At 44.2% G+C, this 22,963-nt stretch overlaps 1 protein-coding gene across 1 annotated transcript in view; it reads left to right on the top strand.

The window, feature by feature from the left end:
* LOC111972342 (carboxyl-terminal PDZ ligand of neuronal nitric oxide synthase protein-like) overlaps positions 1-22,963 on the top strand; it is a 260,880-nt gene that overhangs the window by 226,843 nt on the left and 11,074 nt on the right. Inside the window, exons 8-10 of the mRNA XM_023999365.2 lie at positions 3,438-3,599; positions 13,927-14,092; positions 14,583-14,777. Coding sequence (XP_023855133.1) covers positions 3,438-3,599; positions 13,927-14,092; positions 14,583-14,777 — 523 coding nt within the window. The remainder of the gene's footprint in view (positions 1-3,437; positions 3,600-13,926; positions 14,093-14,582; positions 14,778-22,963) is intronic.

Genomic DNA, 22,963 nt, shown 5'->3' with positions numbered 1-22,963 from the left:
TGCTGATGGGTTATTAGCAATTGCGTGGGTTTGGGTAAACAAACAACTGACCCGCACATTACTAGTGTACTACACTTGATGAAATCACTACGCACACACACACACAGAGAGAGAGTGTTCTAGTTCCACTGTTCATCAAGAGTTGAGAGTAAACAGCTTGTCTGGTAATGTCCTGATTAACCTGTAGATCAGACAGCGACACACCATCACTCATCAACTCTGTGTGTGTGTGTGTGTGTGTGTGTGTGTGTGTGTGTGTGTGTGTGTGTGTGTGTGTGTGTGTGTGTGTGACACCAGTGTTGATGCTGCAGTATCTGCACCTAAGACAGATGACAGAACATAGATTTGGGGTGTAATTTGCTGACTTCGAAACAAACTTAGTGGATTGAGTGAACTGTTTGTTCAGAGAGTGAATCTGTGCAGTGTAATAGAAAGGAAAGGGGGATACCTGGTCAGTTGTACAACTGAATGCATTCAACTGAAGTGTGTCTTCTGCATTTAACCCAACCCCTTTCAATAATGGTGACTATCCATACGTTATGTATTGTAAAATTGTCTAGCTTGGACCTGTAACTCATTCTTTGTGTTGTCTGTAGCTAGGTTTCCATACAATTGGCAACACATTTTCATGTTAATATAGTATTCAAAAATCCYCATGAGGACAATGTGTGCATTTTCCCACCAGTGGTGTGTTTCCACCAAACGGACTTGCTGTGGATACTGTATCTGTCCTGCAGACTCAGAGGAGCATGACTCGTCGCAAAGTTCTGCTTGACTGAGAGGGATAGATGTTCACCTTTATGGAACTCCCTCTTATCCACTTGCTGTGGATAAAAATCACTTGCTGTGGATATCTGTGAGCCAACAGCTCCCAGATACAGTGTGGGTAGGCTAGTCTACATCGATCATGTCACCAGAATAAGACCCTTGACATTTATTGGAAAGGAGCATCAAGCTCATCACTGTACACTTTCACCACCCTGTGAAGTTKATTATTTTATCTGTAGCCTAATAAACCACATGCTTTCCCAAGTCATAGTGGGAGGACCACACACCATATCATCTTGTGACTCCAAGTTTACTTCGATATGATGGTTATTATATCAATATTTGAGCATAAAGGCATTTCCACTGCCATTTCACGCATGAGTAATTTTACCGACACAAAAAGATCCCACCATGTCGAATGAACAAATTCTTTGTCAGCATTTAGAAAAATGTACCGAAACTTCCTGTTTCCATCACAGCTGTCATGATTTTTTTTATACGGTATGACTTTACTCGCATAAAAACTATGGATGGAAATGTGGGTTGTGTCATGAAACAGTACTTTGGAAACATCCAACAACATATGATTTGATTTCTGAAGCAGTTTTCTCTCCAACTGGCCTGAGCAAGGATGCTCTAATAGGTCCATCAAAATGTAATCTCTCTCTCTGTATTCTTCAGTAAATGCATATTCTATGCAATTATCTCTGTCTGACACACACACATACACAAATGCAACTCTCTCTCTCTCTCCGACACAGATTGATTTAGCTATTCAAGGAAAAACAATATAGTCCTCCAGGCCTTTGACAGATACAAGTTGCTATTGTTCTTCTTTTTCAATTAATTATTGTGTGATTACTATTCCGGTAGTAACATATTTGGTTGTCTGTCTGACATGTAGATGCATGAGCGAGCATGGCTCTTCTTTTTCTCTCAGGGCCTGTTCAGCAATGCCTCTGTTTTACCTTAAGCTCTGCTTATCACCTTATCACCAGGGGAAATGTTAGTCTGGCGAACACTGGTTGGCTCTCCTCTGTGTCTTTCTTACTCAATCACCCACACGCACAGCCACACTCAGCTCCCCGGCCCTTTCCTTCACAACGGTTGGATTTTTAAATTGAGAAAACCAATCAAACCCATTGACCCATTTCTAAGCAAATATTGCATTAACAAACAGCCTCCTTTCCAGACCAGTGTGGTCACAGCTCTCCCTGCGCTGTGAATCACATGGGTCGCTTCAGCCAGGCTAGGGAAATGTACACTCACACTGCCAAAGAACACATTGAATATGAACATATATAAATATGTCTCTCTGACTTTCTTTCTATTTATCGACAGTGCCTTCAGAAAGTATTCATACCACTTGACCTATTTCACATTTTGTTTTGTTACAGCCTGAATTCGAAATGGATTCAATATTTTTTCTCTCGCCCATCTACACACAATACCACATAATGACAAAGTGAACGCATGTTTTTTYAAATTTGAGCAAATTTATTGACAATAAAATGCAGAAATATGTAATTTACATACTGTAAGTATTCACAGCCCTGAGTACATGTTAAAATCACATTTGGCAGTGATTACAGCTGTGAGTCTTTCTGGGAAAGTCTCTAAGTGCTTTGCACATCTGGACAATATTTGCCCATTATTCTTTTCAAAATTCTTTAAGCTCTGTCAAATTGTTTGTTGATCATTCATTACTAGACAACCATTTTCATGTAATGTCATAGATTTTCAAGCAGATTTAAGTCAAAGCTGTAACTCGGCCACTCAGGAACATTCACTGTATTCTTGGTAAGCAACTGCAGTGTGTTTTGGGTTATTGTCCTGCTGAAAAGGGAATTAATCTCCCAGTGTCTGGTGGAAAGCAGACTGAACCAAGTTTTCTTCTTTTGCCTGGATATTATGGACTAATTATAATGCTGTTGATCCATCCTCAGTTTTCTCCTATCACACTTATTAAACTCTGTAAAGTCACCATTGGCCTCATAGTGAAATCCCTGAGTGGTTACCTTTCTCTCCGGCAACTGAGTTAGGAAGGACGCCTGTATCTTTGTAGTGACTGGGTGTATTGATACACCATCCAAAGTGTAATTAATAACTTCACCATGCTCAAAGGGATATTCAATGTCTGCTACCAATAGGTGCCCATATTTGCGAGGCATTGGAAAACCTCACTGTTCTTTGTGGTTGAATCTGTGATTGAAATTCATTGCTTGATTGAGGGACCTTACAGATAATTGTATGTGTGGGATACAGAGATGAGGTAGTCATAAAAAAATCATGTTAAACACTATTTTTGCTCACAGAGTCCATMCAACTTATGTGACTTGTTAAGCAAATGTTTACTCCTGAACTTATTTAGGCTTGCCATAACAAAGGGGTTGAATACCTATTGACTCAAGGTTAAAGCTTTTCGTTTGTAGTTAAGTTGAAAAACATAATTCCACTTTGACACTATAGGGTATTGTGTGTAGGCCAGTGACAAAAAGTCAAACATTTTAAATTCAGCCTGTAACGCAACAAAATGTGGYYAAAAGTGTGGAAATACTTTCAGAAGGCACTATCTCCATCTCCTCCGTACCTCTTCCATCCTCTCTCTCCTTGTATTGATGGCTCCCTCTCTCAAMCCATCATCATTAACCTTCTCTCCTCCATGGCAGGTTCCAGAGGAGGCCTCTCTGTTGCTGGCGTCCCCCAGGATGCTGCTGCCGTCGTCGGGTACTCTGCTCAACAGTGCTCCCCTGTCAGTCCACCACCAGATTCAGCTYCTACAYCAACAACTACAGCAACAACAGCAACAGACACATGTAGCTGTGGCACAGGTAGGACTGAGACACACATGTTTGTGTAGGTTAACAGATGGTGTTGTTTGAACTACAGTGAGCTGGTCGTTGTTCCCTCCTAGCTACTATCTTGTTTGTCTGCAAGCTCTTCACTTTGCTAATATGAACCTTTATGAATCATATGTGTGACTTATCTGTGACACCAGCTCTCCCACACACACACATACAAAATAATACACAAAATACCAATTACTCACCACTAACCCAGCTCAGCAGGAGGATTATTTACATAATTATTGACAAAACATGATTAATACACCATGCGGTAAAACATTTTACAAAGTCCAACTGTATATTCTCTACAGACTATCAGTAACATTTCAACTATCTACTAAACCTAACCTTAACCCTAACCTTAACCCTTACCCTAAAATTAACCCTTACCCTAAACCTAGTCCTAACCCTAACATTATTAACCCTTAGTCTAAACTTAACCCTAGCAAACAGTTGCTTATCAACAGATACAGTAGTATGAACAGCTCTACAGCATCTACAGATGGACTATCCGGACTACCCAGATAAAGTCTGACCCACCGTGCCTATTGAATTACTGTCATCTTTAGAGTGCTGCACTGTTTATACAAGAGACTAGAATGGTTTCAGTTGTGTTATTATCAGAATTTGTGGACAAATTTGATGACCTGAGACTCGATTTGATATAAAATAACTTGAGACTTGAGTTGGACTTGAGACTGATGACTTGAAAATATCTGGCCAGGTTTGTAATGTTTTGCCACTCATTTTGTGGAACAGTCTACGTGGATTACTCCACACGCAGCCAGAGACAGTAGCCGGAGCATTGCCCTTGTAACATTAAAAAAACTCCAACAAATTGGCTAGTGAAATCGGCACTCTGATTGAACCAGCAAACTGTCAATCAACACAGGTCTGGTGAGCTAGCGAACAGATTGCTGATTTGCTGTACAGTTATAGGATTGAGTGCAGTGCAAACGTCAAATTGTAGGGAGAGAGGATTGCTGTAATAAATAAATATGCAGCTCCAAAGATTGTTTGGTGATCAAGAATATTCATTGTTTACTTCGCTCTCCAAACGTACGCCAGTGGAGAGTGCTTTTTTTCTCTTGTTGAAATGTTTGCTGCTGCTTTCACATGTTTAAAAGCATAGGCCCTATGTGGTAAATCTATATTACATTTGTTATTTTATTTTAGCCTTTATATAACTAGTCAGTTAACTAGTCAGTTAAGAACAAATTCTTAATTACAATGACGGCCTACACCGGCCAAACCCGGACAACGCTAGGCCAATTGTGCGCCGCCCTATGGGACTCCCAATCAGGTCTGGATGTGATACAGCCTGGATTTGAAGCGGGTACTATAGTGACGCCTCTTGCACTGAGATGCAGTGCCCTAGACCGCTGCGCCACTTGGGAGCCCCAACATATAATAATACAATAATTGCTAGCATTTCACCATTCCACCCCCGTAACGTTTTTTTGCAACACATAGACATTTCTGCTTAATGTTTGATAGGCCTACGATACATTTTCAGTTAGCCAACCATTTCTTACACTGCTCTGAGTGGGCACAATGTTTATAGCGCACATGAACATTCACAAGACTCATGAGATAGAAGTTCTGTTTATTTCATTAAATGTATGGTTTCCTTTGTTCCTATTTCCCGGGTTATGTTGGAATTCTGTGTGTCTGTGTCCTAAGTCTCTGTCATTGTTGTTGTGAGTAATAGGAGCGCGCGCACCTCAGTGTGCATAGAAATAGGCTACATGGCCTTCGCTCCACGCTTTGGAGTCAGAATGTTGAATAAGAGAAAAGGATTTTTCCATGTAATCATGTTGTTGAAATATCATTACATCTGGTTTTAAGACAAATGTAACAATGGATGTGGAAATTGCCTTTTACATTATAGAACCAGTTTATTGGTTGTAGTTGCCAATAGGGTAATTGTATGGTCCTGGGGACCTAGTGCTTATATTATGTACAATTGGTGTTCCTGTTTGAGATCCTGTTAGACAGATTCAATGTGGTTTCTCAAGGGGAGGCTGTACAGCCTTGCCCTCTCCCTYTGTCTGTTCAGATAGGACAGGTTAAGCCAGTTACAGAGGCTAATTCTTTTGGAATATTGCCCGTGTGTATTTGGTAAACCTACTTGTATATTTTGTAGAGATATGGCGCTTTCACCATTGGATCACCAGACCTGTAAATAAATCTACACTCTCAGCACATCAACCTGCCTTGCCTTTCATGCCCTTATGACTGCTGTGCAACCCCTAGTAGCCTCAATAAATATACAAAGGTTTTTAGTTCAAGTCGTTGCATGTATAGATTTTTTTTAAACTTGACTTGAGACTTGACTTAAAACCTTGTGACTCAACTTGCTCTTAGAATGCACGACTTTGACTTGACTCGAGGCTTGACCCGTTCTACTTGGGACTCGGCTTGAGACTCAGACCTTGTGACATGAGACTTGCTTGTGGCTCGAATAATAGTGACTTGGTCACACCTCTGGTTACTATTGTATAAAGTCCGATCGGTTTTCAATGACCTAATTAGGACACATAGGTCATACGCTCCTCACACTAGCTATGCGGAATCAACAAACACACACAAGCACACAGTCAACGAAGCGCCTGGAAACCAGTGGCAACAATTTACACAACTGTGCTCAGCGCTACTGTATTTACACACACACAACACAACACAACTACACACAACACAAGCACACATACACACACACACACACACACACTGTCAGAGAGTTAGCAACAAGCCTGACAGTCTCACACACGGACCTCGTAGAAGGTAGTAGAAAATCACTTTTGACACTATGTCTCACATACACAGTCTTATGTCACAGTCTACTTCATCTTAGGCCTTTGATGTTATGCGATGAGAGCTAATGGTGTAGTTTATTCATTTATCCAGCAGCGTGGTGGGAGATGGTTCCCTGGGGAAAGCCCTGCCTCTTCAGATACAACCACAGACAGTGTTTTTGTCATTGAAAGAGAACTTTCCTTCTACAAATCCCAGGCATGGACATGGGAATTAGATACAGCAGGGGTTCAAACTGTAGAACCCAGTTCCTACATTTGAATATAAAAATTGATTTTATCAAACAAAATTATGCTACATTTTATCTCAGGGACCCTCAGGATGACAAATCAGAGCAAGATTACTGAATGTAAGTACATTATTTACCTTCAGAGGTGAGTGGCTCAAACCAGTTGCCGTGATAAAAGTTTTGTTGTTGTGRACTCTCCTCAAACAATAGCATGGTGTTTTTTCACTGTAATAGCTACTGTAAATTGGACAGTGCAGTTAGATTAACAAGAATGTAAGCTTTCTACCCATATAAGACATGTCTATGTCCTGGAAAGTTTGCTGTTACTTACAACGTCATTTTAGTCACATTAGCACACGTTAGCAACAACCGTCCCAGTAAAGGGACACTGATCCTACGGGATCCTTAAGAGGATATTATTAACTTGTTACAGTTAATTAGAAACAAATTATTGAGCCATCAATAAGACCAGGCTAGAGTAGATGTAGTGTATTGAGACTAAAGACTAAGTTGTGGGTGGATGCTAACCACCAAGTCGGCTCCAGTTAMAGTGAGGTGGACAAGAATCCAATGAACACTTGACCATTTATCATCAGCACCAATGACCACCAATGAATGCTAATGAGTCCAAACATAACACATCAAGCTAGTAAGTTGAACTCAATGGTGTAAAGTACTTAAGTAAAAATACTTTAAAGTACTACTTGTTTTTCAACATTTTTACTTTTACTTTACTACATTCCTAAAGAAAATGATGTACTTTTTACTCCATACGTTTTCCCTGACACCCAAAAGTACTCATTATATTTTGAATGCTTAGGAGGACAGGAAAATGGTCCAATTCACACACTTATCAAGATGACATCCCTGGTCATCCCTACTGCCTCTGATCTGACGGACTCACTAAACAAACATGCGTTGTTTGTAAATTGTGAGGGTTGGAGTGTGCCCCTGGCTATCCGTAAATAAAACAATTTTAAAGAAGAAAATTGTGCAGTCTGGTTTGCTTAATATAAGCAATTTGAAATAATTTATACTTTTCATGCTTAAATATATTTTTGCAATTACATTTACTTTTGATACTTAAGTATATTTAAAACAAAATACTTTTACTTAAGTAGTATTTTACTGGGTGACTTTCACTTTTACTTTCTATTAAGGCATCTTTACTTTCAATCAAATATGACAACTGGATACTTTTTACACCATAACTATAAGAATAACAGTGAATATAAGGCATCAAAGTTACAGACAACACTCTTTGGTCAATAACGCATACTGGTGGAGAGTCCTCTGATGGCTGTGCTCTGCAGCCATGTGCTCTGCAGCCATCTTTGTAGGGTCAGGTGACAGGTCACCTCATTGGTCACCTGTTGGTCACCTGAGCAGAATGCCATCTTTGTTTAGGAATCTTTCGAGCCAGATGCAATACACCTACTGTGACACGGCAGAGGAGCAAAGACACACAGCAACAGTCTCACCGTCAGAAGATCCCATCCCCGAACGTTATCTCAGAAAACAAAGTATACTGATTCCTCTACAACATCGACAACAACCCATGGCAGCAGATGCCCAACGTCTATTACCTTTCCAACCAGAATCCACAGTTTATCTGACTCCTTGGGAGGAGGAGTGCAGGTGCAGAGTGCCAGCACCAGGGAGCTACATCCCAGTGGAGGACAGCAGGCCAAAACTGCGACCCCCGTCTACCAGCTATCCCGTGTTCGGATCCTCTACCCCAACACTGTGAGGGCAAGAAGTGTTCACTACACTAAACTACACCCAGCTCATGGCTAGCCCACAGGACACTGCTGCCCACGTTTCAGTCACCCTACCGCTAACATATTCCTCGGCAGGAATGGAAGCGCTGGCGAGGTTGACCCTGTAGAAAGCCACCATCGCTACAGAGGCCACCATCACCACACAGACCTACACTGTCACAAAATCACTGCCACAAACACAAATTTCAAGTAGGCAGTCGGCCGAAAGTCCCTACCAGCAGTATGGAAATGTGACATTGCACTCTACCTTGGTGTTGTTAACTCCACCAAACCAGTCATGGACTGGTGAGCACGCCCTGAGCTACCCGTCTTCCAAACACCAGCTGTTCCACCCGCCAGCTCAGGCTTAGTCTGCATGACACAAGCTCAGACTCCGTCAGCTGCTCTATTCTATTCAACTGACCGATCGTGGGCTGCACCTGCCCAGCCAGCTTATCCTCCATGGACCACTCCTGTCCTACCAGCTTACCAGTTGCTGCCCCTCACCAGCCAGCTCACTTGCCTGGAACTGCTGCATCGCTCCGTTTAGCTTACCCGGCTGGAGCTGCTGCACCTCTCCAGGTAGCTCACCTGCCTGGACCTACTGCACCGCTCCACCTAACTTATCCGCCTGGACCTGTTGCACCACTCAAGCCGGCTCACCTGCCTGGACCTCTTCCACAGTGTTGAACACTATATATCTTAGTGCACAGAGATAGTGAAGCAGCCGTCAGAACATATCAAAAGTGAATCAAGGACGGTAAGCGTTGCCGGAAGTGGGCTCCCGAGTGGCGCAGCAGTCTAAGGCACTGCATCTCAGTGCTAGAGGCGTCACTACAGACACCCTTGTTCAAATCCAGGCTGTATCACAACTGGCCATGATTGGAAGTCCCATAGGGCGGCGCACAATTGGCCCAATGTCATCCGGGTTTGGCCGGTGTAGGCCGTCATTGTGAATAAGAATTAGTTCTTAACTGACTTGCCTAGTTTAGTAAAGGTTAAAMAAAAAAGAAAAATGTAAAGTGTGGCTACACTAACCATGGCCCCGATGCATGCACCCAGAGAAAACCATGCAGAGAATGTAATGAAGCACATCTCTAAGTGCTTCATAGTGTTGCCAAGCCGAGCTCCAGTGTCCTGCTTGTCACCCCTCTAGACAAAGTCTACCTCACCCACGAGTCTACCTAAAGGTAGTGCCAGTCGTGCTCAGGACTGGCCAGAAGTCTCTGAATATGTATGCCATTTTAGATGATGGAGCAGAGTGGACAATCATCCTCCCCTCAGAAGGCTAGGAGGAGTCATAGCCCAGACGACAATCCAACACCACGCTGCTCATCAGTCAATTTAAGTATCCCTGTGGCCAGGCCAGCAGAGAGGTAGCCCATAAAGGGAGCTTTCACAGCTGACCCTTGATGAGCAGTCCTATCCCGTGCCAGCCATGTAGAAGTGCTATCGCCATCTAAGGGGCATCACACATCATGCCTTTGACAAGGCACACCCACTGCTGCTCATCGGAGTGGACTACACCAACCTGATAGAGACAATCAGGCTAGGGCCAGCTTGTAGACCAGCAGCTGTACATATGCAGTTTGGTTGGACACTCCAGAGCCCTGATGGTCACATGCTTCAGCAGGTACAAACCCAGCAATGCTTGTTCACATCCGCTCTCTCCTTTTCGCAGCATGAAGTTGGTCACGGCAAGATCAGGAAGCTGTGAACATCCTAGAAGCCGGAACTAAGAGATTGCCAAAGTACCCCGGAAAGGCAAAAGTATACAATGCCGAGATCCAAAAGCCCATCGAGGCAGGGTGCGTCACCAAGCTAACCGGAGAGGCAGGCCACCAAGACCACCAAGATTACCCAGCCTAGCTGAAGAGGTTCATCTTCTGTGGTCTCACGGCAGTAAGCCCCAGTCTACAAGTGCCTGGCCTCTTTGGTGGCTCTCAGGGAAGATGCTTCCTTGGCACAGAGAATGGGGGTAGGATAGTGTCACCTACGTTAAGACGTTTTGTTCCAGCCTCTGGGATGTTCACAGCTTTCTGGTCTTGGTGTAACTGTGTCACCAACTTCTTGCTGCGGAAGGGGAGAACGTCAAGCTGCAAGATTCGATCCACATGTTGGTAGATGTCATCTACCGTCGGGCAGATGGATGTGAACAGGGTCCTCAGTGCCTCCAGTCCCAGAATTGATAACCTGTGGAATCCTCTCATCAAACCAAACTTTGCTTCAAAGCATTTAATTATTGTTTATTTTATTAAATATGCAGAAAATGCTGTAAGGTGTTGATAAGAACATGTCTGTCTGGCTCAACTTGAACTTTGTCTCCCTCCCTCACTCTCACTCTCTTTCTCTCACTCACTCTCTCGCTCTCCCTCTCTGCTGTTATCTTTATCTCTCAATCATCACAGACACATTTAGTATCTCTGTTCTCCGTGTTATTATTCAGGCTGCATTCACCATCACCACAGAGCAGCATTTTCGGAGCATGTCTCAGTCACATCTCAGATCAATCCAGGACAAATATGACACCTTCCTTCTCCAAGGCATGTCAGACTAAACTCAGTTTACCTTTCACACTTTGATCAGTACAGCGTATATTCTCCTCATAGTCACATACATTTTGGCCTTCATATCTCATGTTCTGTCCTGGCGGTGCTTGATGTGTCATATTGTGGTATATCAATTACCCTGACAGTGCCCTTAGACTGTCGGGATTTACAGATGAGCTCTGACGCTGATGGCCCGCTTTAATGGAGGCTAGATCACTGCTATTTGTCGCTAAGTGGAGTGATGATGGAATCTGATCTGTCTTTTACCCTCTCTCCTTCCTGGCGTTTACCGTCCAGGGGTGAATGGAGGATGAGAAGATGGGGGAAGAGGAGGGTGAGGGGTGTGATGGGGAGAGTACAGTAAGTGGAAGTGGGAGAGAAGAGATAGGATGAGAAGAGGGGAGGGTGTGGTGTTGAAGGGGAGTACATTACAGTAAGTGGAAGCCTTGAGATGGAGTGGCTCCATCTTGTGTCTGCACAGTTCAGAGGTTTCTCATTAGACACAAAGTCCTTCAGCTGTTTTTATCATCTCATCACCATCAACTGTTTCTCTTTACAGTAATTGCATCAATAATGATGACAGAAAGCTATACATCCACGTTACCTTGGTTACAGAGTTTTCTAGCTGTGGTATGATGAAAGCAGAATTGTATCTTCTGACTCTCTAGCAACAGCCTCATGACTCCATTCATGCTCCATTCTCCTTGAAGTGAGAGCAATGCAGTGCTATAGAGACATGGGCTCTATAACAAGCCAAAAGATATGCTCCTTGATGTAAGAAAACCACAGCAGAAAAGTTCCTATAGAAACCATCATAAAGTTGGAAGAAGTGCTCAATGTCAAGTTAGAAGTACCGCAGTAGCACTCATTGTCAACTATTCACAATGAGATGGGCCTCGTTCTTTGCTATATCCCGATCGCTTCTCTTGTCAGGATATATGCAACACATCCAATGACACTCTGCCTCACCTTGGAATGACCTTCCAGCTTTTTTAAAAGAGGTTGCACCTACAGTTGAAGTTTACATAAATTTAACTCGTTTTTCAACCACTCCACAAATTTCTTGTTAACAAACTATATTTTTGGCAAGTCTGTTAGGACATCTAATTTGTGCATGACACAAGTAATTTTTCCAACAATTGTAGACCTCCACAAGTCTGGTTCCTCCTTGGGAACAATTTCCAAACGCCTGAATGTACCACGTTCATCTGTACAAACAATAGTACGCAAGTTTAAACACCATGGGACCACGCAGCCATCATACCGCTCAGGAAGGAGACGCGTTCGGGCTCCTAGAGATGAACGTACTTTGGTGCGAAAAGTGCAAATCAATATCAGAACAACAGCAAAGGACCTTGTGAAGATGCTGGAGGAATCGGGTACAAAAGTATCTATATCCACAGTAAAATTAGTCCTATATTMACATAACCTGAAAGGCCACTCAGCAAGGAAGATGCCACTGCTCCAAAACCACCATAAGAAAAGACAGACTACGGTTTGCAACTGCACATGGGGACAAAGAGCGTACTTTTTGGAGAAATGTCCTCTGGTCTGATGAAACAAAAATACAACTGTTTGGCCATCATGACCATTGTTATGTTTGGAGGAAAAAGGGGGATGCTTGCAAGCCGAAGAACACCATCCGAACCGTGACGGGGGTGGCAGCATCATGTTGTGGGCGTGCTTTGCTGCAAGAGGGACTGGTGCACTTCATAAAATAGATGACATCCTGAGGGAGGAAAATTATGTTGATATATTGAAGCAACATCTCAAGACATCAGTCAGGAAGTTAAAGCTTYGTCGCAAATGGGTCTTCCAAATGMACAATGACCCCAAGCATACTTCCAAAGTTGTGGCAAAGTGGCTTCAGGACAACAAAGTCAAGGTATTGGAGTGGCCATCACAAAGCCCTGACCTCAATCCCATAGAACATTTGTGGGCAGAACTGAAAAAGCGTGTGCGAGCAAGGAGGCTTACAAACCTGACTCAGCTACACCAGCTCTGTCAGGAGGAATGGGCCAAAATTCAACCAACTTATTGTGGGAAGCTTGTGGAAGGCTACCCGAAACGTTTGACCCAAGTTAAACAATTTAAAGGCAATGCTACCAAATACTAATTGAGTCTATGTAAACTTCTGACCCACTGGGAATGTGATGAAAGAAATAATAGTTGAAATAAATAATATTTTCTATTATTCTGACATTTCACATACTTAAAATCAAGTGGTGATCCTAACTGACCTAAGACAGGGAATTTTTACTAGGATTAAATGTCAGGAATTGTGAAAAACGGAGTTGAAATGTATTTGGCTAAAGTGTATGTCAACTTCCGACTTCAACTGTACGTTCTGGCTAATATTACCATGTAGACTAAAGCGCATGAACATCCCTTGATATTGTAGAACTCCGGGGATCAGTCTCTCTCCATGTGTACTGTTTCTGAGAAGACATGGCTCGGAATCCAAACAGCGCTGTTCGCTCCCATGATAATCCCAAGGGTTGTGTGTCCCCTGAGCCTGGTGTTGAAGCCTGGGCTCCAGGAGAAACAGGTTGTTTTCTTCTTGGTCTCTGGTTTCTATGATTAGTGACTAATGCCACTGCAGGCTGCAGCCTTTAATGGGAACCATATTTCTTCTTCTCTTGGTTTAATCCTGCGACAGACCACTCATGGCACTACATTTTCATAAGCTTAAACTTGAAGTGTGACAGTCCTCGTCTTGCTCCTCGAGTTATGGGCTTTGGTGTGACACATACAGAAATACACAGACATACTTAGTGACACTCAATAGTCTGAAGTCACTATTGAGTGTTTGTTTGTGTACAGGCATATCTCAGGAGTGTCTGTTCTCTCTCTCTCACGTGTATGAACATACTGTACAGCAGTATCTTGTGTGTGTGTTCTCTCTCTTCCAAATATGTCCTTATCTCAGGTGTGTGTGTGTGTGTGTTGTCTCCCCCCAGGTGCACCTGTTGAAGGACCAACTGAGTGCGGAGGCTACAGCCAGACTGGAGGCCCAGGCCAGAGTGCATCAGCTGCTGCTCCAGAACAAGGACCTGCTGCAGCACATCTCTCTACTGGTCAAACAGATCCAGGAACTGGAGGTCAACATGTCTGGGCCCAGGTCCAGTGAGTACACARAGGATGCATGACCACACACACACAAACATACGCATGACACACATGTACACACAGACTCCCTTCATCTCATTATCCACTCAAAGACCCTGTTTGTCTTCCCCTCCCCTATTGCACATGTATTCTCTCCCTCCCCCATCTCTCTCTCATCACACACCATATCACACCTCTTTAAGCTGACAGGCCAAGCGTAGACTCCAACGGACCCACCAGCATGTTATCGTGTAACATGTTACATACTTCACACATTTTTCAGCTGCATCATTATACAACATGTTACACCTCAGCGGACCAACCAGCTCTACACCTCAGCCCCCTCCTCTCCTCCTGATATCACACTCCACACCTCACCTCCTCCTAACGTAGTGTTTGACACCGTTTCACACTCCCTACCCGGGGTGGATGGGAATCTTTAATGAAACTAACATCCCCCTTTTCTCCCCTCCCACTTTTCTCCCCTCCCACTCTTCACCTCCTCCAGTGGGTTCCCAGGACAGTCTATTGGAGATCACTTTCCGTTCCACCGTCCCCCCAGTGTTGTGTGACCCAATGACCCCTCGACTCCAGGACCACGCCAGCCTCACCCTGCCAGCGCTGGGAATCAACATGGGCGTGGGCCAGGACAGGACGGTCAACCCACTCTTCTCTTCCTCCCTGCCCCTGGGCAGCCCCCTAGGTAGGGAACAGTGTCTCCTCAAGCTTGAATGTTTCCGCTTCCTGCCCGGACCCCCAACACCTGACCCTCGCCCCGCTACTCCTCCACAGCGGAGGGGTCAGAATGGAGTGAAAGGTCAGGAGGGGTCGGGGGTGGTGATGTCATCAACCCGCGACGAGGTACTGGGCAGTCTAGAGCTGCTGAGGTTCCGGGAATCTGGCATTGCGTCCGAGTACACGTCCACTGATGATAGTGATGAGACAGAGGAGAGAGAAGAGAGGGAGGATATGGAGGAGAGAGAAGAGAGGGAGGAGATGGAGGAGAGGGATATTATATACGGCTGGGGGTCTGACGAGGAGACCCTCCGCCTACTAAACGTGCTCAACAGACAGGGACCACCAGACTGCCTGGGGGATGAGATAGCAGTGTAGCTCGACAACACACATTTACAATACACAAAAGCACATGCTCGTACATGCAACACGCTCTCACACATGCACACACTCCTAAACACACACAGTCACACACACACCTTACTGATCGACTCAGACTTTAACACACATATCCCCACCAGGTAAAAACACTAGTGAAGAGCCATAACCTGACCCCCACTTCTCCCCCCTCTCTGCTCTCAGAATCATCAGAAACAGATTCCTTTACTGCACCTCTGTGTGTGTACCCCAGCCTACAGGTTATAGCTGAAACTGCTCCCCTTGAACTTTGGTCTCTGTCTACATACAGTGTAATGGTGTGAGGAGCCGGTAAGGTATCAGTGCTGTACAGTACAGGCCCTAAAGTGTACAGGACTGTTGACTGGTATACAGACTCTGTTGGTGTTTGTTAGAGAGGAAACCTTATCCACACTTCGTAAGCAAATACTATTTTTTAGTAAGAATATGATGATATCTGTATGTATAGATGGAAAACAACATTTTCTACATGGTCATGTGATGCTGTGTTTTATGTGTTATGTTGGTTGATACTGTATTATTCCAGTGCTTTTTGTTTCTGAATAATCTGTGTTTTGGAAGCATGTGTGCACTGGTTTTCACAGAACCACCCCTCCCCCGCTCTAACTGGTGTCTAATTTATGTCAATCCGGGATTATTCAGACCTCCCGGTATGRTGTTGCTTTTTCATTCATTTACAATACTTTGTTCCGTAACAGTGACTAGAGCGCCTACCAGAAACGGTTCCCCTTTAAGACCTTGTGCACTAACACCGACTTAGAGCACCTGCCAAATACTGCTCCTATTAAACCCTAGGCACCCTATGACAACACTCTGTGTGGGTAGTAAATAAGTTATGGAAATAACTATATACAGTAGTATATAAAAGGCCCACAGTAAGTCAAGTCACTTCCTCTCAGTCAGTTATCCTCAGCTCATCTCTTGCATCAGGTTCAATAGAGAGCAGAGAATTGAAGGTGACAATCAAAAGAACTTAAAAGCAAACTGTTTGATCTCTGAAGTTTCGATTCTCATGTTTGTGTAACCCACCTGACCCAGAGTTGTGTGTGTGTGTGTGTGTGTGTGTGTGTGTGTGTGTGTGTGTGTGTGTGTGTGTGTGTGTGTGTGTGTGTGTGTGTGTGTGTGTGTGTGTGTGTGTGTGAACAGTTATCATACTGCCTCCAATCAACCCTCTCTGTGATCTCCTTGAGAGGGTGAGTGAGGTCTAAGCTGTACTCATCCAGTAGTTAGCATGGTGGTCGTCTCAGTTCTCCTCTCTGCCTTACTCTGCTCATCCAGGTCACCATGTAGTTGAACCTGTTTTTCACTCTGGGCCATCTCACTGTGGTAGGAGAGGGGGTGAGTTAAGGTCCGTGAGGGAGAGAGAAATACAGAGAGAGAGTTAATTAGAAAAAAGAGGGGGCAGAACATATTCTCTCTCTCTCTCTCTCTCTCTCTCGATCCCCACACACAACCCTCTGGCATAAACACTCCCTATGTATACTCTTTTCATCCTCCTCCTTTACTCTCTTCCTCCCCTCTTATCCACTCCTCTCCGTTTCTTCCCTGCTGAAGGACATATTGATGATTTATAAGAGTGATTGGCTCCGGACCTGAATCAATTATCTCCATTCTGAAACCTAGTCACGTTTCCACGCTTAATCTACCAATAAGGACTCATCACTCACCCTGACTAAAACACACACGCACGCACGCACGCACGCACACCTCACTGATTCTTTGTTTAATATTTAGACAGATGCTCTAATGAAGTTTTATATGCACTGTGTAAACTGCCATACACACTCAGACACCCAATCAACACACACACACACACACACACACACCCTATCAAACACACACTCAGCCCTGCCACTGTGAAATATAAAACAAAGTCAGTCGGTTAGAAAAGTTTGTGTGACGCTTCATAGATTGAAAGTTCTTCTGACTCCCTACCCCTCTGACAGTATGATGGTTTCTCCCGGTGACAGAAGAAATGACAGGGTGCTGGGAGACACCACGTGGGGCTGCAGGGGTGGGGACAGGTCCCAGAGGTCACAATGACACCGAAAGGAGTTTGAAATGTTCAGATCAAGGCCTGGTGTCCTTGTCTTTCTGTCCCTGTGCTCCCAGCCACCACAACAGCACCAACGTCACCGTCACACACAGTGGCCTAGTGGCAATGTTAAATAAAGCCAAACTCCTAGCTCTGTGGTTAACGGAGCGTGGGTCACCCAAGGAGACTGAGCAGGCTGCTGTGGAATTGACAAGACAGCATGCACGCACACGCACTCTCGCATGCACACACAGCTGTGGATTTCATTGGCAGACGGATGGGGTGGCCATTCCATTTGTGCTTCTAACTGTGTGTGCGTAGGATTTTAGTGACACTGACTTGGTATTTCTGGAATGATGAAAGAGAAGATGCTCTCCCTACCCCTCTCCCTCTCTCTTTCACATAAAACCCTAACTGGCAGCATTGAAGCCCTTCTAGAGAAGCGTAGCAGAGGTAACAGGCTGTCACTGCAGCCTCAAAGGAAACAAGAACCCACACTGCCAGGGATGGGGGGAGAGGGAACGAGAGAGAGCCAGGCAGAGAGGAGGAAGAGGGAACGAGAGAGAGCCAGGCAGAGAGGAGGAAGAGGGAACGAGAGAGAGCAAGGCAGAGAGGAGGAAGAGGGAACGAGAGAGAGCNAGGCAGAGAGGAGGAAGAGGGAACGAGAGAGAGCCAGGCAGAGAGGAGGAAGAGGGAACGAGAGAGAGCCAGGCAGAGAGGAGGAAGAGGGAACGAGAGAGAGCCAGGCAGAGAGGAGGAAGAGGGATCCCACTGGGAATACACTCATTGTTTCCACYTCATTTCAATGAAATTACATTGAACCAACATGGAATAGATGTTGYATTGACATCTGTGCCCAGTGGGATGGACAGAGCCAGAGAAAAGTGTTGGAGAGAGGCAGGAAGAGAAATGGAGTGAAGGATGAGACTAACAGGATTTTGGTTTTCAGTTCTGATATTTAGCTGCTGTTGGTGTTTACTGTTTACATCGATGTTTACCATATTGTTTACCATGTTGTTCTGAGCTCCCTGCATCTTCTCACATCATAATTTAAATCTAGTCAAAATGTCAGTGCATGCCTTAGCCCAACCGTGTCTGCAGATAAAGAGGTTGTCTGGTGGGTCTGTGTGTGTGCGAGGGTGTTTGTTTGTGCTTGCTTATGCACATGCGTGTGTCAGCCTACGCATGAAAACGAAGAGGTAGTCATCTCTATTTGTACTGATATATGCTACAAAGGCCCTCATCCCTCATTAACTTAAAGTCTAGGGTCTGAAAGCAGTGCTCACTTTCAGCAGAGTTCCTTTGTTGGAAGTGCGTGTGCTATGTCAGGTTCGAGGAGAGTTTCATTGTTGGAAGTGCATGTGCTGTATCAGGATTCAAAACGTTCATTCATCTGGAGGTTAGAGGACTCATTATTGTGCTCCTGAGGTTTTTCTTTTCTGTTTGGGGGCTGACACAGTCATTAATCTCACAGCTGACAGGTGTGTGTGTGTGTGTGTGCACGTGTGTGTGTGTATCGTGATCTGGGAACCCTGGTTCTACAAGCTCCTGTCATCTCCAACATTCTAGTTGGCCTCTGCTAACCTCAAAAGTAGGTTTTGGATGTTTTTGGTGTGTCTGTGTGTGTTTGTGCATGTCACTTACGGGAAAACCACATGAATATCACTTGTGAAGTTATTGTGATAGCATGTGACCACATGTAAAAGCAACATTTGATAACATGAAACGATATGTGAAAACATTTCAGCACATATGAAAACGTGATCTCGTGAAATAAATGTGACAACATGGGGATGCACATTTTCAACATGTGATACCATGAAACTACACGTGACAACATTTGAAATGATTCCACATGTGAAATTGCAAATTCGATTTTCACATGTGAAAATGCAATTCCACATGAGAGAGTTCAATTTTCACATGCAAACATTTTTCAAATGTAAAAGTGCATATATTGACTACATGTTCACAAGTGAGCCGTATGCTCACAACTGAACCCACGGTTCTCTTTTGTCACACATGAGAATTTCAGCTCAACATGTGAAAACTGCAAATGTCATGTTTCTTTTGTAAGGGAAGTAATGAAATGGAATGGCGGGTTTTAAGGTAAAATAGTGTACAAATCGTTCATCAATGACAATCTTTACATTTAACATGATCAGTTAGCACTGACTTTTCAATATGACCCCATCTGGGATTTGAACTCACAACCTCTGGATTTGGGTACGCTGCTGTTTCTGCTGCGCCACAAAGTCTGTAGCATTCTAAGAAGTCCACTACACCTTCATTACCTATAATACATATCTGCACTTAGCAAAATAATGCCGTTGATCTCACTATTCTCTCATCATTGATTTAATTTACTTATGTAAGCATTTTGAGGGTTTTCTGAATAGTTGTCTAATGTTGGCGAGGCATATTTTTCTTCTTTAATGTTACTCCTGAGTCACTATGAGAATTATAATCGTTTTTCTTGAGTGTATTATACAAAGCTGAATCTATTATAGACCTTTTTGGGTTAGTAATAATTTGTAGAGTGGCTCTATTTTCCATCAGCATGTATTTTCTCACCATTCTGAATGTCTAAAGAAACCATATGTTGTTCTGAAATATAATCACAGAAATAKTGGGCATTTTTAACACGATTACAACCATGGTCTTGAATTGGACCCACATTTTTCTGGTCTTGGTCTTGACTTGGTCTCGGACCCCTCGACCCTCTCCCAGTTTCAGTCTTGACTCGGTCCCCCCCCCGGTTTTTTGTCTTAACTCTGGACTCGATTTGCTCCGGTCTTGGTCTTGAATCGGGAGGCAATAACTTATCTTTTTTGAGCATTGAAGAGACACCAAAACTTTGCCCTTCCAAATAACAAAAACCGTCTGGTAGACTGGGTGGAGCATAATCAGGATCGCCGTGTCTCACCGAGCAAAAGGAGCAATCCATCATGTGACAAATAATTATTCAGAGTATGTCAAGAATACCTCAGCGGATCGAAACATGAGCCGCAATAGTGAGTTCGGCCCGAGAAAAAAGTTGAACATGCTGCTTGTGGAGTAATCATGGCCCTTGGTAATCGGCTAAAAACGGGCGGGTTCGTACCGCCATGCATGGATGTTACAAACGAAGATGATCGACGATCGCCCCAGAGGATCCCATCGCGGACAACATCATGCCACACCCCCCATTTTGCGTCGATATTTAACACATTTCCACGCTGAAGGTAGGAACGCATCTGGTCCTTGTCCGAATATCCACAGTAGTATGGTAGACAATGCTACAGTCTTAGAAAGTGCCAAGAGGCAGTCATCCAGACAAAAACCCCGAGGCTCCAAAAACTGAGGTCTGGCCTCCTCCTAGGATATGATAGAATAAAATAAACCCGCTGGTGATCACCATTTGAGCATGCACGATACAAGAGCGACAAAAGGCCTTGGCGACAGACTTAATTGCTTCTGGTACGAAGTCGTATGACCTATGGAACACGGCTGTGCAAATAACGTTTTGATATACAGTATTCTGTTCTTCCTCTTGCGACTGTGGGCGGGGACGTACGGGAGTCAGCGGTTATGATAGGCCTTTATCCTTAATTCGGTTTTAAAGTACCTGTCCTGCCCGGGTGCTTCTTTCCTGAGACTTAGGGATATGCCTGACCTTGGGAGCGCGGACGATTTGACCGGCTCTCTTTTGCATGACAGTGATCATCTGTCAAAGTATTTGAAGGATCGTGATTAAGCACCTTAGGTCATTTATATCTTATTAATTAAAAAGGATAACGGTCCGTCTAAAACAACAATTATTTTAGGCACATATGCCATATTAAGATAAGCAGACAAAGAAACCAGTACCTCTCCTTGATATATACTGGAGTGATATTATGAGACTCGGTGTCCACACCTATTCAACATACAACAAGAAAAAGATAGAGACAAACTGCCGCAGAAAACAACGCTACGTTGACTTCAATCAGAAACAGATATATTAGGAGACGGATCGAGGCGTGTGTCCCTTGGTTTACCAGTTTCCAGTTGCAGTCTGACTGAGGATGGCCACTCTCATAAGGGCGTAAGCTTAGTTTTGATGCGGGTAGTGGCAGTCACAAAGCGAATCCCGGTACTCGGTTCGCAACGCGAATTACAAACTCGGAAGAATGAAGAAATATACGATAGGCTACAAATACTAGAACAAACGGACAATAAGGTAGCCCTTGGTGTACCGGAGCTACTTTGAGGAGGGCATATTTACCGCGAGATGAAGTCCGGAATAGTCCCCTATGATTCGCTGTGTTATTATTATTAGTAAACTTGGATTTATTGCTTACGCAAAACTCTGTCAGTAGGAAGCGTCACAGGATTCTGACTTAGAACCTATTAGATAATACATAGGACAGGGAGCGTAGCTTCAGGGGATTCGCCGTCGCAGAAAGACAAAGGTAGGGACTTTTGGTATTTCTTGATATGGTTTTTTTTCCCAAAAGTCAGGAAATTTGCATTCACTTGGTATGTGATAGCACTCGCTAAGTTTAGCGGTGCCGCAAAAAGTTTGTCCGGACAAGGGTGATCCTTCGTAATTGAGATCGAAATGAGAGGACAAGGGGAGGAAACATTTTAGACACTGCACAAGAGAGAAGGAAAGCTTATTTTTACCCCACGCCCCAATCCTATTTGTTCCGTCATCTGGTCCCGGATCTACAGCACTGAACGATATGAAAGACCAGGTTTGAAGCAGGTCCGGCAACTGTAACCGGTGCAATGGGCAGACTGAGGCTAAAGTGTAAGTACAGGATTACTGCATATGGCGGTGAGTAATTGCAGGGCGTCAGCGGAACAACAAAGGAAAATGGCGGCGCGAATTAGGAGCTGTGTAGTCCAGAATATACGAATTGGGAATGTAAGTGCCCTATGAATCTGTGATTCGTGAATACGCAGAATAACATCAGAAAAGAAAGATACAGAAAATTAAAGTAACCCGCAAGCAAAGTCCTATCGCGCCTACGTGGTTCAGTAAGCGCTCGGGCATTACCTTCGTCAAATCACACAGAATAGTTCTCTGACTTCAATCGAGTCAGATCCGATCCACGTCGAGATGAGCGAGAAAAAAGGGTGCTTTGTTTCTCGGCGTTCTCATATCAAGTATGTTGGAAGCTATGAACTCAGCAGATCTTTGCAGTACCGAGTAATGAAACACTCCTTTCAACCGAAAAAGCTAAAGACTTGCTATCATTTGGATATTTGACCTCCGTTATGTTCATTTCTCTTCTGGTTCGTGATTACCATTCTTAACTGATTTACATTGTGTTAGGTATCGTGGGCATATTTCTGCTTAATTTTATCTTCTGTGTAGTCTAATGCGAATGGCTGCTTTTGTTCCATTGGGGAGGTAGCAGGCTGCCTGTACTTTACGGAAGTCTCAGTGAGGTTCATCTATTATTGTACATGGCAATTGTTACATGACTCCATATATACAATAATAACGTGGATATGTGTTTGTGCAGCTATTGCTGCTTTCCCCGTCCATGAAAGCCTTACAAACATCGTAGCTAGTCTGGAAGTTTCTGGGATAAAAACGGAGAACGCGGGTGACGCTTGGTGGGGAAGGCGAGTAGCTGCGAGGATGTGGGGCGGGGGGAGGGGGGGGGGGGCGGGCTGTTGGCTCGAGAGCCGGTGTTGGAGTAGCCCTTAGGTGAAAGGTCCAAATTTCC

Source organism: Salvelinus sp. IW2-2015, linkage group LG13 (genome assembly GCF_002910315.2).
Source record: "Salvelinus sp. IW2-2015 linkage group LG13, ASM291031v2, whole genome shotgun sequence".
NCBI classification, from domain to species: domain Eukaryota; kingdom Metazoa; phylum Chordata; class Actinopteri; order Salmoniformes; family Salmonidae; genus Salvelinus; species Salvelinus sp. IW2-2015.
This window is presented reverse-complemented; position numbering and strand designations above follow the sequence as displayed.